Here is a 15020-nt window from a genome sequence, read left to right as displayed (position 1 = left end):
ACAGTGTGAGGTGAATGATGCCCTGTAAAGCTCTTTGGGTTAAATCATTATAATAATTATTATTACAGTAAAGCAGGTAGAGTGTGTTGTCAGGTATCCATGTGCAGTAGTAGAAGCACATGTACACTAGTAGTACATGTACAGCAGTAGTACATGTGCAGTAGTAATACATGTACATTAGTAATACATGTACAGTAATAGTATTTTTATTTAAAAAAAAATGCTAAACACATTCTGTAAATACAACAATAGAATTATTTTTCTATACATTAAACAGCATGCAGTACTCCTGGAAACTGAAAAGCCTCTTTTCCCCAGTATAAATGTGTTTTACATCAGTTATAACATTGAAATCCTCTTTTATATTGTCATTTTTAGGGAGTCATTTTATAATAACCACACATTAATTAGCCTTAATAAAACATGAATATTATTAAGAATGATTCAGGCTTAGTAAATACTTTGAAGTATTATAAGGAGTTTGAATATTACAGGAGATACTAAACCTGACTCTTTCTTAATAAACTTTTTGTACTTTGAGAATGAAGTCTTTGTGCTGTGTGGGTGCTATTAAAAGTGTAGTTATAAATGATACTTTGCAGCTGACGTCATCAACATTCCCTGGGTTTGTGATGATAACTGGAGGCACTGCTCTGTCTGAAGTTCTGTTACTCAAATTAGACTTTAACCTGAGTTTTAATTTAACATAATCTGACCTGAAAGAGCTGGTTTAGTTGGAACTACAACAGATGAGCTGATTTGTGCTGTTTAACAAGCCTTTCAGACATAACATTACAGTCACAAGCTAGCTAGCATTAGCCAAAAGTTTTTTCAGTTAGTCACTCTCACCTTTTTGTTGAAAATCAAACTCCTAAACAGGACCATGAACGCTCATATTGTTCACAGGCTCCTGAAAATGTGTTGTTTAAATCAATTTTGAATGTTTTTCTGTAGTTGTGTTAAACCTTTTTGGGCAGTGTCTGCAAATGTGTGCATTGTGTCATCATGGTAACTGCTGAGCATTCCGCCATAGACATGCACGTACACCCCCAGCATGACGTCAGTGCAAAGTATCAATAAAGTGAGTTGGTGAGTTGTGTTATGTCACTGGCCTGTGTCTCCAGTGCTTCTATCGCTCAAACAAACATCTCTACATATTTCTGTTCTCTACTGTCTCCCTCCTGTCAGTCCCGTGGGTACATTATAGTCTTGCCCAGTCCTGGCACCCTTTTGGCATAGTAATTGTTGTAGACGATAAATGCCACGAGGGTTACACAGACGGCGCCAATGATGCCAGCGATGACCGACACGGCAACCACTGTTTTGTCAGATGCACCTCCTCCGAAACCTACACAGAAAATTGAATGAAATCATCTCACTTAAAGTAAAGACACATGTATTTAAAAGTTTTTCAGTAAAATAAACGCAACTGAAAAGAAAAAAAATATGTTGTTTTTTTTCTGTTTTCTTGGCTAAAAACTTACATACTGTGGCTTTAACTGGGACATAATGTAAAATCAGTCTTTGGTTTTTTTTAACCATGTACTACTACTACTCAGAGTTGTATGTGGATTGGTTGAGGTTTTTGATTTTTTATAATCTTATATGGTCCTACATTTGAGACTTGAGTGCTCAGCAAATTCCCATTTTCTCCTGTCTCCACCCGCTGCACTGAGCTGGCAACTAGGAGCAATTATTCAAAAGATTCCAGGTAGACATTTTATTATAATGAAAAAATGCTTTAGTGAAAGGGTGGGGTCTTATTATTAAAGGGCTCATATTACTCTATTCTCTGATCTGTGTTATAATGTTGTTTTCTCATCACAAACAGACCTAGAGTTGTGTTTTCTTTCATTCACACATGTTTAACACACAAACCTGCATATTTAGGCTGAGCTCTTCTCTCAAACTGAAAACACTCTGTTCCACCTTGCAATGTCATGTGGTAATACAAGAAGTGCTCCATTGTGTTTTCATCAATCATCTGGATGATTTCAGCCCTGGAATTGCCAATCTCTTCTGAACTAAAGGTAAAATGTCGCTGTGAACTTGAAAACTACAGCTTCATGACATCACGAGGTGGAGCAGGGCATTTTAAGCTTTGGAGATATAGACAGACTATAATAATGCAGTGTTACTCAAACATGTGTGAATGAAACAAAACACAACTCCAAGTATGTTTTGTTGCGGTAACAGCATTAAAACATGGCTTAAAGCTCACTATTGCTGTGTAAAATAACAATCTACTTCTCTTACAGTTTACTACAAAAAGCATACTATACCCTATACCTTCCTTAAACCTGCTTTAGAATAGGTTCTTTCCCAGTTTTTTGCATGCAAAGCGACGTCTGAAGGTGAGACCCTCATTGTTCTTACTGACACCTGCTGTGTAACCGTAGCCTCACTGCCTCCAGCTCTTACACTTTTTAAAAACAGGAAGGTAACTTAAAACACACTCTACAATGGCTGACCTCATGCTTTACCTGGTTCCCAAGATAATCAAGTTTTAATTGTTGATGCAGCCTTCTTATTATTATTTATCACTTATGACCGCTTTGAAAGAGCGGACACTGACGGTAAACCGCGCCGGTCTTAGTACGTAGCCCACAATGCTGCCAGCACATTCAGATATAAAGTGTATGGCTTTTGTTATTATGAGCTGGTTCTTGTTCTACCTAAAAACATTAATAAGCCTTAATTAAGCATGAACAAGCACTCAATTAATAATCATCATAATCATGATGAATGAATGTATTGAATTTAAATGGGACCTTTGACATACCCAAAGCACTTTATAGATATATTGGGCCTGGGACAGACTGTGCCACTGGCCCCTTCAACCACCAGCACTCACACTCCACATTTATACAAAGTGTCTTGCCTAAAGACACAACAACAGTTGTTTTGATTTTTGACTTTTATGTGAAGCACTTTGGTCAGCTCAAGTTGTTTTAAATGTGCTATAGAAATACATTTGAACAGAAAACTTGAAAAAAAAAGAACCAATAAAGAAACACAACAATCATAATTAGATCTGATTTCTGGTCCCTTACTCACATCAAACAGTTTGCATGTCCTTAATTACACAAAATGGGCTCTTATAAGGTTTAAGCCATGTTATGATGTTGTTACATCCTCAAAAACAAACCTGGAGTTGTGTGGTATGGTCTTGTTTCATTCAGACATATTTATTTATTATTAGTCTGTCTACATCTCCAAAGCTCAAAATGCTCTGTTCCACCTTGTGATGTCATGTAGTGGTAGTTTTCAAGTTAACAGCTACACTTTATCTTTAGTTCAGTAGAAATTGGCAATTCCAGGGCTGAAATTATCAAAAATGATTCTAGTGAAGGTGTATGGAGTTTACAAACACAGTGGAGCACTTCCTGTTTTACCACATGACATCACAAGGTGGAACAGAATGTTTTCTGTTTGAGGGAAGAACTAAATATGTGGCGTTTGTGTGTTAAACATGTGTGAATGAAACAAAACACAACTCCAGGTCTGTTTGTGATGAGGAAATATTATAACAGATCAAAAAATTGTGTAATATGGGCCTTTAAGTAATTTTGAAGGTATAGAAATCAGATATTAATCAGATTTTGAATAATCTAACTACTTCAGAAATCAGACCATGAGGAGATTTTGTAAACATAACCAGTGTCCATAATGTTGCTGCTCGTGTTCTTACCATCAGTGAGCAGATAGCCTGTAAACGAGGAGATTGCGTATAAGGTTAATTTGAACGTATAAAAGTTGATATTGCTTCATAATGAGACTAAAACCCTACCATTGTCTATGTGGATGGTGATTGGCCGGGAGGTTACTGTGGCTAAATCGCTCACTGAAGTGTCCGGCTCACTCGCCCTACGCCTCCTCTTCGATGTGCAGTTCTGAAAGTCCGAAAATGTTAGTGGTCCAGTGTTTCAGATGGAGAGCAGGGGCTTATATAACTCTATGGGAGATTTAGTGTCCAATCCAAACATAGGACCCACAGATGTTGAATCTAATCATTATTTGTTAGAGACTGGTTCCACATTCAGACACTGGGAGCAGGGTGGGTTAAGTGTCTTGCCCAAGGACACAAAGACAGCATTCATCTATGGGAGCTGGGTCAGTGGATCTGAGGCTCAACCAATGATGTTTATGTCGAGAGCGGGATTCAAACCGCCCACCTTCAGATCAGTGGGAAAACATTGAGCTACTGTCGCCCAAGTACTTGATTAATTATTTGTTTCACTACTTTTCTGCTTTTTATAGTAACATTACTCTTACTTGCATACACATTTTGGCTGTTCGACCCGCTGCTGTTGTCAAAGCACCAGATTTATAGTTTAGACATTTTGGACAAGCAGCTGTCTCAGTGAGTACCTTTCCATGTGTTCGAGTATTCCGGTTATGACTGTAATCTGGATATAACGATTACATGCGCTCAGAGAAACCAGGATACTCTTATCGCTGTATACATTAACAATCAGAGTATCCTGGATGTTTAGAGGGGTCACTATGGCAACCATGGCACAAATATGGCAAGGAGCTAAACATTTTGGTAACCTTGCCAATTTAAGACTTTTAAGCCTGTTTCTAATAACAAAGGAACAAGATCTACTTTAAAGTAAAGGCTTTAAAATGTGGTTGTACTGAAATAGTCAGCTTTTATTTTGTTGAGTGTGAAATAATATTATTTTGACACGTTCTGTTCGAGGTTTGAGTCATTTTGGAAAAGTTTCTGCTCCTACTGTGTTTGTTACGTCAGTTGGCACATGCTCAGTACGGCTCCAATGGGAGAAATCAGGATACTGCATTTATGGACACACACAAAACCAGGATACTCAAACGTGGATACTCATACGCATGTAAACACTCTCTTGATAGTCCACACTTGCACAGAGCACTGAAATACAAAATGAAAAGTGTCCAGCTCCTAACCTGTATGAGGGTGGGGCAGACCGAGTCCACACAGAGGCGGGTGGCACAGTGCACGTAGTAGGTGGAGATGGTCGTATTTGTGTCTTTGATAAAACGAAACGCCTCGAAGGAGAAACGAGCCACCTGCTTCTCTCCATTGGTGTCCATCACGGTCTGAACATCACGGTGACACCTGGAGAGAAAAGGACGTTAGAGACTGTTGGCACAACTGACTTTTAAAGAGCCATGTTACAGTACATTCTGATCTATGTTATAATGCACGTGTGAATGAAACAAAACACAACTCCAGGTATGTTTTTGAGGAGGTCACAGAATTATAACGTGGCTTGAAGCTCATAAGAGTAAAGTTTGTGTTATATAGGACCTTTAATATCAATTTAAAATAATTACTAAAGACTCACCCAACAAAGAGGTCGTAAAATGTAGTTGTGGAGAAGAAAGGTGATGCTGTGGTGTAGCATCGAGCAAGAAAAACATGGAACCTGCAGAGGCATTAATGCAAATGTGAGCAGCACTGTCCAAACATTATGTGATCAACTATTTGTGAACTTTAAAGAAATAAAAGTATCCATATTCCGAAAGTCATAGTAGTTCTCTGGACTGTATGGTACAGATGGTTTTGAAAGAGTGATGTGATGGAGTGAGTATTTACCTGTTTGTCAGATTGGAGGCTTTGACTTCAACAAAAATTCTTGTTTTTAGTTCCAGTGGCATCGACAGGCTTTCTGTGTACGTGTTGTCCTATAGTTATAGCCACATACAAATACACTTTTACTTTTCAGTTCTGTGTATAAATGTGATAAATAATAATAACAAAGATTTTCATTACCGAATACAGTTGCATGCTTAAAGTGCTGATGAAACTCCCATTAGTGTCTTTAACTGCCAGTGAGACCCCTTCTCTATTTGACAAATGAATGAATGAATATAAATAAATAAACAAATGAAAGAATAAACAAATGAATGAATGAATAGATAAATAAATAAATAAATAAATAAATAAGCTGTACTTTTTTTTGCATCAAGGAACCCATTCACACACACATTCATACACCAATATATGTAGACACTGGGGGCAAAGTGGGTTAAGTGTCCTGCCCATTGATACAACAACAGTATTCATCTGTGGGAGCTGGAATTGCACCGAAATGCACCGCAATAACAACAAGGACAACCAGGACAACAAGGACAACAAGGACAACAAGGAGAACAAGGACACTTGAGCAGCTGTAATATATATAATGTGATATATACAAAAACACACATTTGATATAGCCTTAGTTACTCTATAGGTAACTATAGGTAAAAGTAATACACACCCTACAGGACAGTGACTACACTATGAGAACGGACAACAAGGACACCCGATCAGCTTAAAATAAATAATATGATATATGCAAAACCTTTTTTAGACACCTTTCTTTAATGACATGAGAAACGCTATTCAAAAACCACTTTGTACTCTGTGTTATATGAGCGGTTATCTGAGCCTTAAAGTAAGCCTTGCCTGTTTGTAGTTCAAATTACGGGAAAATTCGTTCCAGAGATTGGGTTAGGGATCATTAATCTACTATCTAAACATCTACTCCACCAGTCAAAAAAGTGTTTACTACTTTCTACAAAAATACTGAAGTCTTCAAATATACGTAAACATAAGAAAGATAAATGGAATTATGTAGCAAAGAAAAAAAAAAACAATCAAAACCCTTTAGAGTACAGATATGTTGTATAAGCAGCTCATGAGGTCAAAATAAGTCCGCTGTGTAGTGTCTGTATCAAAATTTGAATGTCCGATAAACTCCGCTCTGCTCATCACGGTGAATAATTAGGATGCTCAAATCCCGCTCATGACATAAACATCATTGGTAGAGTGGTCCAATCCAAAGATCCACAGGTTGACGGTGTGATTTCAGCTCCCACAAATGAACGCTGTCGTTGCGTCCTTGGGCAAGTGTGTGTGAATGGGTGAGTGGTTCCTTGATGTAAAGTGGTTTGAGTGTCTTGAAGGTGGAAAAGTACTTATAAAATCATCACTGTGAGTAATTAGGATGCTCGGAATGCATAAAGTATGTGAGGATTGACTTTGGACGAATGCAAACTTTCAAATTTCAAACTTGCAAATGAACTAGTTCTGCTTTTCACATTTTAAGACAGTAAAAATCAGTAATGGCGTCTATATTTGAGACTCCTGGCCTTGTACATTTGCATTATAAACTGAACTCACACATTCATCTCTGTGTTGTTGACCAGGTACTGCAGGGGATAGCGGCAGGAGAACATGTACATGACCTCCTGGTGGTACGTGATGGCTCCGTTGGTGGGGTCGTGGGAACAGATCGAACCTGAGATGTTAATGAACTGCACTGTGGAGAAGTCTTGAAAATGCCCAGTCCCAGCCTCGTGAGAGATCTGTACAAACAACATAAAGTCCACATGAGATAATGGTCTGCTGATTAAAGACACACTATGGAACTTTTCTGGTAGATCTGACATCTGCTTGAACTCATGAAGAGAGTGTTCCACAATATGGCAGTAAATGTATCCATTTCTGTTGAGCAGGCCCGTCGACATAAATTTGGGGTAAGAAGAAGAACATGGGCCCTCCTGTAATATTAATTAATAGGCAGAGGTCCTAAGACGCTGAGGCCCAGGACAACAGACCCCTTTGTCCCCCTCCCCATTGACTCTCCAGCATGGAGACAGGTAATGCCACAGGGCCAAGTTACAAGTCTGATCTTTGGAGAGGCGAGCCCTTTCACAGCAAGAACGCATTTTTCCAAGGTGTCTTTGAACAATAAAAACACTTGTACGGATAAATGTACGATAGATGAAGTTAATGTCTTACTGTGGAACATCTAGATAAGGATGGCACTGGACATTGGAGCCGATATTGAAAATTTTGGTGGATCGGATTTCGGTTCAGTCGATATCAGTTCAGTCGATATTCCATTTTAACTGTAATAAAATTATTTACTGGACAATGTTGACCCAACACATATGTATATTAAACTCTTTCCTCTAGGCATTTCAAATGATAAAAAAATAAAATAAAAATTGCAAACAAATGTTTATATTTTTTTTATCTTATGCTGTTTGTGTTTCAAGGAAATAAATTACACTACTGATTTTGGATATTGGCAGATTGACACAGATGGATGGTGCATCCCTAATTCCAGACAAAAATATTATATTTCTATGGAAACGGCCCAGGCAGTGGACCCTCTAATCCGCCAGAAAATTGAATACATTTTTAACCACGATACTTTTACTTTGTATACATTTCGATACTCTTCCAACACTTATTTCAGATGGGGTGATTGACAGGGGGATTAACAAATCAGAGAAAAGCACGGCCCATTCATGTCAAAACAAACAAAAAAAGCAACAACACAAAGGACTGAGAAACAGGGTGGATTTAAGCAGAGTCAACAAATAAGCATCAAACTCTTAAGTGATGGATTTTGTTCTGAATGATACGAGAATATTTGAGAGGAGATGTCATTGGCTGTGGTTGGACTGTCCCAAGTTAGGATGGTGCTTTGTGATGCTCTATGGTCCCAACAGAATGTGAAAGGGACTGTCCGATCAGGCAAAGAAAGGGACCAAGCTAAATCTACATTAGGAATTTAAGCCCAAACCTAGACCAAGTGTGAAACATAGACTGTATAAAGAAGTGGACTAAGTGAGTGTGATGTCACCCATAGTGTTCAGCTCCAGTCAAGTTATAGGGGGAAATATGCAGCAAAGTTCCATATTGGGAATTCCGATCGTGGGTATCATAGCAACCAAAGAGCCGATCTGGAGTGAGGCTGCTGAAGGTAATAGCCCACATCGCTGGTTTACCAGGGAGCGGGTGCTGAGAAACACAATCGCCAGCAGGAATGGGGAAAGAAGGAGCCTTATTAACATTCATATTTTGAGTTAATACGAACATTTAAAGACCAAAAATAACGAGGCTCACTGTAGCAGTTATGGAGAGAGGAGCCACAGTTTTCCAATGTAAAGTGAATTGGAGCTGGAAATGTGTCTATGCTCTCTTCCTATTTGAAACACCGTGGCTAGCAGGTTAGCTTTGTCCATTTACATATACAGTCTATGGTGTGAACGCACTCTAAGATCAGCTCATATTACAGGTCCTTTGTGGTGACTTACTGCTAAGCTGCTGCCGCACTCAGCGATGGCGTCTTCATTGATGGTGATGTTGAACCTGAGCTTTGGAGGACTGGAGCTCCAATCGGCCATGCCTTGACACTTGGGGTTGGAGTGCTTTGAGTTCAGAGCCATCAGGGACTCGTTATATCCGTTAAACTGAATGGGACAAAGGAGAATGGCCAGACCCACTCTCTCGGAGCCGCAGGTCACTTCAATGTCCGTGTTAGCTGGAGAGACATGTGTTAAAACATGTATAAAACTTGTGTGAGCGATAGGCCTGTCCTGATAATCACTATATCGATGTATCCTTCAGTATATGAAGCTGGAACAATATTTTTGGGGGGTCAGTATTTATCATATACACTACTGGGAAGTTTATAAAGGCTATGTGATAAGATTTACAATTAATGTAAAAAAATAAAAATAAAAAAAACAATAACTGAAATGAACACAAGTTAGGCGTAATATAATGGTAAGAAACTATTTAATAACTGAATTTTAGATCAGATGTGGTCATGGGAAAAAGCATTGATAAGTACTTTATAAATACTAATGCAGATGTGATTAAAGGCACACTATGCAACTTTCTGGAGGTTCACGCCACCTGCATGATTCCATGAACATACGAAGTTAAAATTATACTTTCGAAACAATCTCCATGGAGATATATACATTTTCCATACTGTAGAAGAGTATTGCTAAAGGAGAAAGAGGCAGGTTTGTGGAGATGTAAGCCCGTTTACAGTAAAGATGTTTTTATATGTTTTTTAGTCCAATAAACACAACCGAAGAGAAAGTCTATTTTTGGACACCTTTTAAACACCTTTTGCTGTTAGTTATCCATAATATGTTCCCTAAACTAAAGTGCTGCCAATAAAACCACACTGAGTAAAATTATTCATAAATGTGTTAAAATACCAACAATTTATCATAACTGTGCCTGAATTAGCCTCAATAAAACATGAACAAAGACTTAAATGATAATTAAGAAATCATTTGTTAAGAATGATTCAGCCTTAGTAACTGTTTAAAGGTCCTATATTGCACAAATTTGACTCTTGTGAGCTTTAATCCATGTTATAATGTTGTTACCTTCTCAGAAACATACCTGGAGTTGTGTTTTGTTTCATTCACACATGTTTGAGTAACACTTTATTATTAGTCTGTGTACATCTCCAAACCTCAAAATGATCTGTTCCGCCATGAAGTGGTACTTTTCATGTCAACTGCTCCTTTTACCTTTAGTTCAGTAGAGATTGTCAATTCTAGGGTTGAAATAACCTAAATGAATCTAATGAAGGTGTATGGATTTTTGGTGGAGCACTTCATGTATCACTTCATGACATCACAAGGTGGAACAGAGTGTTTTCAGTTTGACAGAAGAACTAAATATGGAGGGTTTGTGTGTTAAACATGTGTGAATGAAACAAAACACAATTCCAGGTCTGTTTGTGATGAGGAAACAACATTATAACAGAGATCAGAAAAGAGTGTAATATGGGCCCTTTAATTAACACCCCAACTTACTCTTAACAAAATATACAGCCTGAATCCATCTTACAAAACTATCGATAACCTATGTGTTCATTATAACTTAAGTCTTTCTTCATACTTTATTAAGGCTAATTAAGATGTACCGGTAGTTATTCTTATACGTAACCCCCAAAATAGACACCTGCTCCAAACAAAGCAGATATAATGTAAAGGTGTAAAAACACATATCTTCTCAGGTAACCTCCATTATATTCCCAGGGTGTTCAAAAAAGGGAGAGTGGGTGAGAAGGAGCAAAACATGAACAATGAAAGGATCTGAAGTTACTCACCCGGAGCTCTGAAAGTGGCATCTCCAAAGCAGCGGGGGTCTGTCTGGGCGAGAACTACTCTGGCAAATTGGTACAAAAGAAAAGCCTGCCACACGATCTGAAGTGTTCTAAAATACAAACAAAATAGGCATTACTTTTTAGTCTGAAGTATAAAATGTATCTCTGAGTATATTTGAAATAACACAAAAATATGAATTGAATAAAAGATTGAAACATAGCACTGAATTGCATTGGTTCACTGTAACATTCTTAAAGGTCCTATATTATGCATTGCATCAAAAACAGACCTGGAGTTGTGTGTTGTTTCATTCACACATGTTTGAGTAATCCTTTATTATTAGTCTGTCTACATCACCAAACCTCAAAATGCTCTGTTCCACCTTATGATGTCATGAAGTGGCAGTTGTAACAGCTACCTTTTTATCTTTTTTCAGCAGAGATAGGCAATTCCAGGGCTGAAATGTTCCAAATGATTCTGTTGAAGGTGTATGGAGTTTAAAAACACAGAGTGGAGCACTTCCTGTGTTACCACATGACATCACAAGGTGGAACACAGTGTTTTCTGAGAGAAGAACTCAGCCTAAATATGTATAGTTTGTGTGTTAAACATGTGTGAATGAAACGAAACACAACTCTGTCTGTTTGTGATGAGGAAACAACATTATAACAGAGATCAGAAAATAGCGTAATATGGGCCCTTTAATAATTCATTTATATTCAAAGCTGCATTATGTCACTTTTCTAGTGGGGGGTATTGTCGCCTGCTTGTCTCTACGGAGTTGTAGTTGCTTTGTCCGAATGTACACCAGTATTACATTAAACTTATCTGCATGGAAACAAGCAAAGTCAGATCTGCGGAGGGACGAGCCTGCTGAATGAATGGTATTTCTGAACAATACAACACATTTAATTAAATAAATATTAGATAGTTTAACTTAATGCCTTATTGTGGGTCATTCCACAAACCATAACATCTCTAGGGAGACAAGCAGATGGCTGGCCTCCAACAGAAAAGTTACACAGTGCACATTTAATTAACTAACTACTTAAATTGTCAAACATGTTTTATGAATGAAGCACATAATCAAATGCTCACGCTATTACACTATTACACACTATTACTGCTGCTGCTACTACTACTAGTACTACTACTGCTCCTGCTATCTATCTAACTAGATAGATAGATATATAGATAGATAGATATAGATACAGATTATAATGATAACAACAGTAATGCTTCTTACCTGCTGTTGTGGGCCATAGTCCTGGTCTCTCCTGCATGCTCCTGTGGGCCTTCTCTGTGCTCCTGGCTTTACCTGTCCGCTCTTTTATACTGACCTCATTTACCTCCTTAAAAAAAGTTTAACCCGAGGCCTCAGATAGGAGAGAGAGTGCTGCCTTATGTGAGAGCCATATACAACCATATCATCTGTCAGACCCTCAACACTGTAAGAACCACATTAAACCACACCTTTATGTATTATATTATTATATACTTTATAATTATGACCAAAAGCATTGTCTTTTCAAAGTTTTACATTTCCACTAAACAAACAAACTCAAAAGATATTCATAAACTTCACATACTTGTTTCTCTCTTGAGTTTCAAGGATATTATACAGCTACAGGTGGCATTTTGAGGACTTTTCACTATTCAAATGGCACTATGTTTTCTTTAATTGCTGTTTTCTTTAATTGCTATGACAACAGTCCTATTATTTTTTCTAATTCTGAAAAACATTTGAGCACTTATGAGTTCTGGGGTTTGATTTTTCCCAAACATGAAAATTAAGGAAGGAGCAGTCCAGGAAGGGCATCTGATGTAAAAATCCAAAAGTGAAATTATTATGATGCAAACACTAGGATGCATCAGACTAGATTAATGCATTTTAACCTGGATTTCCTGTGCTGTTTTGAACATGTAGCTTATATTGGTAGGTTTATACAGCAGCACAGTAGCTATAGTATAATGTTCATTTGGTGATGTAAAGGTGATATTGTAAAAAGACTTAATAAATAAAAAATAACCAGTTTTATGGTGTTGTATGGCATTGTCCTCATTGTGCTAGTTTTGTATCGACCTTTTATGAGTAAGAGCATAAAGATGCTCTTAATAATGACTTCTCTGTCTCATCATCCCTCTCCTGCCGGGGGCTAGCATCTTTTGTGGAGAAATTAGGTCTCCTGTATACAGCATCTCAGACTCCCAGAGCCAGTCACGCCCTGATGAACAAAACGTCCCACACCAACTGCGTCACCTGAACCTAGCATCTCTTCAGAAGTCCCCTCCAGGAACCGAGAGACAGGAGCAGAACAATGAGGAGGAGATGGGCTAATTCTGGACATCCTGCAGTTACAAGTGTGATTGAAATGGAGGGTCCTTTACAACCATTAATAAAAATAAATAAATACATTAATAAATAAATAATAATAGGGCAGCTGTCGCTACAATAGTATCTTACCACCACCGAGAGTGGAGTGGATGAATAATGACCACAGTGAAGCACTTTGAAAGACCTGTACAGCACATTAAAAGTGCAAAGCATTATTATTATTATTATTATTATTATTATTATTATTATTGTTGTTGTTGTTGTTGTTGTTGTTGTTGTTGTTGTTGTTGTTGTTGTTGTTGTTGTTGTTGTTGTTGTTGTTGTTATTATTATTATTATTATTATTATTATTATTATTATTAGTAGTAGTAGTAGTAGTAGTAGTAGTAGTAGTAGGATTATTCATTGTCATCTGAAACTCAGTGATTGTTGCCACAGCTACCCTGAGGCAGACTGATAGAAGCGAGGCTGCCAAACTGTGGCATTGGCCCTTCCAACCACACACCACATTGATACAAAGTCATGTCCAAAAAGTGAAAGTGTGGATATAGTTTATTAAAGTATTATTTGGAGATTTACACTTTATATTTTCATTGACAGAACATAGAAGTAGAATGATTATTTTTTACTTCAGTCTTAAAATACATCCTCTTGTCTCACCTAAAGCACTTTAAACTGTAAATCATACACAAATATGCCTTGTTTGCTGAACCTGTAGAACTTAATCTGCCTCATATCGGACAGGTGATTGGCATTTGCTACCATGTCACTTACAGGGACATAACCTTCTATGTGTCTTTGTAGCTACAGTCTCTGCTCTTAAATCCAAAAGTAAGGCGAGGCAAATGTATTTGTATAGCACAATTCATACACAAAGTAATTCAAAGTGCTTTACAGAATAAGAAAGACATTAAAATCACAATATAACAAATCAAAATGTAAATAATCATCATAAAATTAACATTAAAAGAGAAGCATGCAGAATAAAAACCTTTCAGTCATATGCACAGGTAAACAGAACCGTTTGGAAATTGGATTTAAACAAAGTAGAGGCCTGTGTCACATCTTCAGGAAGACTGTTCCAGGTTTTAGCTGCATAAAACTGAAATGCTGATTCCCCATGTTTAATCTTGGCTCTGGGCACCAGCAGGAGGCTGTTCATATGGCACTAACATGTTAGAGATGTATTAAATATAGGTTATAGTTTTTTCACCAATTACAATATTTTTGAGGTGGTTTACAGCCCAAATCACACAGCTCTTGCACTTGGAGTTCTCCACATTGAACTTGGACTCAAGCTAAAAACACAGTGTAAATGTTTACCTATGATAGCGTATGATTACAGTGACTTTGTGTTAGTATTGTTTGGCAGAAATACCATCACATGAGGATTCATACTAACAGTGGATCATGAAATAAATGACTCTGGCCTCTGTCCTGTCCTGGAGGAGCCTAAAACAGTGTGGACTAAAACATGAGCACAAACATGATGCTGTTTTCTAACCTCTGCACCTGTTGCTTCCACACCGTGTCATTAGACAGAGCCCTAAATCCACATTAAAAGACAAAAGATTTCGCTTTATTCAACCTTTGTTTAAGCTTGTTTAACTTCCTAACTGAATCTGGGCACAGAACGTTTTCGCTGATAGACACACCTGTATATATAACAAGCAAGTGCAAATGATAGTGTGCTGTTCCCCCTGCGCCATTGGAGGACTGATTTCCAGAATAAAGTCCAGGCACAAGGACGCACTACCCCATTGGTGCGCCTCTTTGACGCTCC

At 37.8% G+C, this 15020-nt stretch overlaps 1 protein-coding gene across 1 annotated transcript; it reads right to left on the bottom strand.

Moving 5' to 3' along the window:
- Nucleotides 1–1184: 1184 nt before the first annotated feature.
- Nucleotides 1185–14002, bottom strand: si:ch73-261i21.5 (zona pellucida-like domain-containing protein 1). Its single transcript, XM_055226884.1, has 12 exons — nt 13950–14002; nt 10905–11011; nt 9082–9308; nt 7154–7338; nt 5759–5831; nt 5582–5670; nt 5331–5411; nt 4930–5101; nt 3786–3893; nt 3692–3709; nt 2545–2671; nt 1185–1348 (listed from the first exon to the last, which is right to left on the bottom strand). The coding sequence occupies exons 1-12, from the start codon at nt 14000–14002 to the stop codon at nt 1185–1187; spliced, it is 1404 nt and encodes a 467-aa protein (XP_055082859.1).
- Between the last annotated feature and the right edge of the window lie 1018 nt (nt 14003–15020).

The sequence above is a fragment of the Periophthalmus magnuspinnatus genome, chromosome 14 (assembly GCF_009829125.3).
Source record: "Periophthalmus magnuspinnatus isolate fPerMag1 chromosome 14, fPerMag1.2.pri, whole genome shotgun sequence".
Taxonomy (NCBI): Eukaryota; Metazoa; Chordata; class Actinopteri; order Gobiiformes; family Gobiidae; genus Periophthalmus; species Periophthalmus magnuspinnatus.
The sequence above is the reverse complement of the archived record's forward strand: the minus strand, read 5'-3'. Positions and strand labels throughout refer to the sequence as shown.